The following is a 4,471-nucleotide window of genomic DNA, read 5'->3' on the forward strand; positions in this document are numbered from 1 at the left end:
GAAACTGGGAAAGGAGAGATCATATGACATGTACATAAAGAAAATATCTAATAAAAAAAAGAAAGAAAGAAAAAATAACTTTCAAGATAAATCCTAAACTCTATGGGCCTCTAATTCCAACTGCTTAGAGGTTTGGGTAGGAGGATCTGAAGTGCAAAGCCAGCCTGGTTAGTTTAGTGAGATCTTGCTTCAGAATAAGAAGTTGAGAAAGTGGGAGCTACTGCTCACTCATAGAGAGTTCACCTCACAGGTGTACACCTTAGGTCTAATGAAAGCTTAAAATGAATGAATGAATGAGTGATAAAAAAATTACATTTGGTTGAGGATATAGCTCAGTGCTTTATAGAGTTCAGACACAAGGTCTGAGGTTCAACCCTAGCACCAGGGTCAGCTGATCTAAAGGCAGGTCAGAATGTAAATTTTTTTTATATGAAGTCTGATTTTTTAATATCCTGACAAAAACTTCATTTTTTCCTTAAAATATTTTTATAGGCTATATAAAACATATCTTTAAGTAAAACTGAACCAGTCTCTGTGCTATTTTTTAACTCTAATTTAGATAATTCAATCAAACTAATACTGACATGTAGGAATTTCTACAGTATTGTATCTCTTGCTATCTTACAGATTTAAGACAAATCTGTCTTAATAATTACATGTTTCACATAAAAAGTCTTTTATATTGTTTTTCTAGTAAAAATAATAAAATAAATAAAAGTTCCTTAATCTCACAGGTACATAATAAATACCCAATTAAGAGAATTATATTTTGACTTAATGTCTGTCTAAATGCATATTTTAGTTAACATATTAACACATTATTTACTCAGTTGTTTAGAGTTGGTTTAAATTTCTTTTTACAGGAGGTGCCTTGGGATTATCTATGATGTTGCTATTATTATGAGCTTCACCCTCAGTAGCTTAGAATGGAAATTTCCTGCAGATGTAAGTTTAGTGAACATCTTCTCATCCTCACCTTATAGACCATGACAAGAAAGCCCACACCGTACCTCTTGTTTAAGAGACTAGTCTGTTCACTGTCAGTCGTAATTGGGGTCTTTCTATACATGAGTATAGCTCTATGTTATCAGTGCCAAAGCACAGAGTAAAAGAGCATTCAGTGTATATTGGATCCAATTTAAAAGTAAAAACTGGTATGTTTAAGGAAAGAAAAAAAAATACATATTTTTTCTGATTTTTAGGATAGAAATGTTTTTTTAACCTAGAAAAAACTGAGGGAGTGGCTGGAGAGATGGCTCAGTGGTTAAGAACACCTAATACTCTTACGGAGGACCTGAGTCTGGGTTCCAGTACCCACACCAGCACCATGTCAGTAGCCACCTGACAGCCACTTACATTTACATAATATAACATTGATTCAGTAGTCAGATATATTTAAAGCCAGCAGGAAACCAAATACGTGCTACAGGTGATCCAGCCATTAATGATTAAGAATCATGACCCACTGATAAGTGACTAGTTTATATCCTAAGACGTGGCCACATTGTCTAGAGGGCTCACCAAGTGCTGACGGTCTGAGTACAGGATAGACAAGGTTCAGGTTTTAGCAAGCATACACCTTCTTGATAGCAGGTGCTCTAGACTCCTACTTATTTCCTCTCTTGCTAGAATCTGCCTGTGATGAATCTTGAAGGTTGTGCTGGGACATTTGGGACATCAGTGTATCAAAGTGCCTGAAGAAATGGACGTGTAGATACAGTAATTACTTTCTTAGAAGGGAGATTAAAACAAAAGCATCAATAACTCAAAGTATAAAATCAGCATGTTTGAGGTTTGACTATCAATGTCTGGATTACCCGAGGCTCTAGTTTAGTTTCAGGCTGGCTTTAAATACGTCTCGATTAATTAAACAGCATTGTGTTTCGTGAGTAAAAGCTAATTCTAGAAAATCAAGTGCAGACTTGCGATTTCTCGATCATTTGTGTCACCCTAGGCTTACCTTCACTGGAAGGTTTAAGGTGGGACAGTCGTAGGAGATCTTTGTGTGACCAGCCATTTCGTTGTTTATACTTTGTAACCGCCAGCGCCACCGCCATGCCGCCTTTTTCATTATACCAGTCTGCCACGGCCTTCCGGAGAGCGCGACCCCACATGCCACACTTCATGCTCTCCTTCAGGTCTTTCTTAAACTGGATAAAAGTGAAGAGGTGGGTCGGAATGCGACACACTTCAGGGACAGCTTTAAAAGCTGCTTGCTTTGTGTTTATGTCCACACACTGGGAACAGATGGCCAGTGCGAAGAGCAACGGTTCTTGTTTGGCAGTCCTGCCTTCCTGACTAAAGGACTTGATTTCCTGGATCACTTCACATCCCCTGCCGTCTTCAATCAGTCTAATCAAGGCTTCAGCATTCTCAAGGCCTAGTTTCTGTTCTTTGATATAGTAGGTGCCACCTTCAGAACCAAAACACAAGAAGCGGTGCAGCCGGTGCATGTCGGTGACCTGCCACACATATCCGCCCTCACAGTTGGCTACTTGATTCTCACTCAGTGGCTGCAACTGGTTTGCAGATTCTTCCATGGTCCTTGTTTCTTGGGGAACCTATCAAAAAGGCAAAATGTTACTACAATTAAGTGAAGGCAATTCCAGAAAAACAAAAAAACCCAAAAAACCCCAAAAAACAAAACCAAAAACTCTTGCTTATTGAAATGCTATGAATCTGTTTAATTAAAAACATCTTTGAATCCAGTTAAGTTTTTCTCAGTAAAATGTTATAAATGTCCTTAAGGCAGAAATTTGAAAGAAACATACACACAATCACATATGACTATCCAATAGTGACTTAGACAAAGGCCCTGCTTATAATTTAAAACTTTTATTATATATTCATATATTTTTTATACGTTAGAGAAATCCCAATTTTTCAAAAGAACTAGCAAGTGGTATAATGATTACAAATAACAACTAATTTTAAAGGTACAGTATATTATGCCCAGTTAATCAAGTGGGTCTGTATGAGATCTGAGGCCCTGACAATGACAGAAAATAAGCAACTATATACGGCAGGAAAGGTTAGCTCCCCAAAGACCTGTGCATTTCTGGTCATCATTCTAACATTTGCACTCAAAAGGGACCACAGGGACGAGGATTTCAGAAAAATAATGGTTGGTAACGTCAAATGCTTGGAGATCACAGTGCGAATAAAATGATGGAAAATGACTATTGCAACGGCTCGGGAAATAGGTGGAACTGGCAAGCCGGAACACAGCTGTGAGGACAGGAGATTGTGTGCAGCGTGGAACTGACGCGCAGAGCTCCCTCTGCTCCCTTTACAGAAGCGCAGCTGGAAGCTAAGAAGGAAGGTGAGACAAAGGGCAGACCTAGAAGAAAACCTTCCTGTTGTCTTCAGGGTGTGATAGTGAGGTTGGTGTTCAAAGGCCAACCTGGAGAATGGACGGCAACAGAGAACGGGGATAACTGAGCAAGTGAGACAGAAACGGTTTAGTATTGAGTTTAACATTGGCCCATGGATGGCAAAAGTGAGACATCGCTGTCTCTCCAAGGATGAAATATATGCTAAAAAAGAGATCTCAGAGATGAGAAATGAGGAAATTCCCATTTGGCAGGGAATGAAGAGTTCCAAATGGTAGGCAGGGTAGGCAGGAAGCCAGGCAGTTAGGGGAACTGGAGTATCACACAGCAAAGAAATGTGCAGTTAAGTGCATGAGAGAACTGACATTTTGCATGTGACCAAGGGGTCAAATTTATGTTTGAAATATCAGAGTCAACCTTACAAATAAAACTTAGAGCTACCTATGTTAGGGTAAGGGTAGGATAGGCTTCATGTAGTCTCAGGAAAAAGTGATCACATTACGGATTAGGGAAGGGTTTATAGTTATAGAAGTTAGGGTGAAGTTTTTGATGCTTAAAGCCTCTACTACTTATCCCCTATTTAGTTCACACACACAAAAATGAAAAGCCTTGAGAACATTCTTAGTGACTTCCACCTTTATTCACAACTCCATATAGAAATTCTTCTCGAGTGGCTCAGGTTCCTTCCGGTCTGTCTGGGCCGGCAGGTGCCCTAGGCAGACCTTGGGCGCAAGCTCAGCAGCCAGTTCCACAACAGCCAGAGGAAGCTCCACTCCCAGGAGCTCTGACACACCTAGGATCAGAGGTGAGAGGACACAACATCTGTCCCAACACCAGGAGTAACTGGGACCAGCGGGACCAGGCAAACAGGAACTCCACCAGCCCAGTGGCTCAGGTTCCTTCCTGTCTGTCTGGGCCAGCTGATGCCCTGAGCAGACCTTGGGTGCAAGCTCCACAGCCAGTCTCAAAACACCCAGAGGAAGCTCCACTCTCAGGTGCTCTAACAAGCCCAGGATCACATCACAGAGACAGCTTGACTCTGAGGAGTTCTGACACAACCAGGATCACAGGAGGGGCAGGCTCCAGTCAGATTTAGCAAGGGCAGGTAGCACTAGAGATAACCAGATGGTGGGGGGCAA

The 4,471-nt window shown here is 40.9% G+C and overlaps 1 protein-coding gene across 1 annotated transcript in view; it reads right to left on the reverse strand.

Moving 5' to 3' along the window:
- Ro60 (Ro60, Y RNA binding protein) overlaps positions 1-4,471 on the reverse strand; it is a 26,181-nt gene that overhangs the window by 13,336 nt on the left and 8,374 nt on the right. Inside the window, exon 2 of the mRNA XM_031384318.1 lies at positions 1,961-2,561. Coding sequence (XP_031240178.1) covers positions 1,961-2,540 — 580 coding nt within the window. The 5' untranslated portion in view covers positions 2,541-2,561. The remainder of the gene's footprint in view (positions 1-1,960; positions 2,562-4,471) is intronic.

The sequence above is a fragment of the Mastomys coucha genome, unplaced genomic scaffold (assembly GCF_008632895.1).
Source record: "Mastomys coucha isolate ucsf_1 unplaced genomic scaffold, UCSF_Mcou_1 pScaffold1, whole genome shotgun sequence".
Lineage (NCBI taxonomy): Eukaryota > Metazoa > Chordata > Mammalia > Rodentia > Muridae > Mastomys > Mastomys coucha.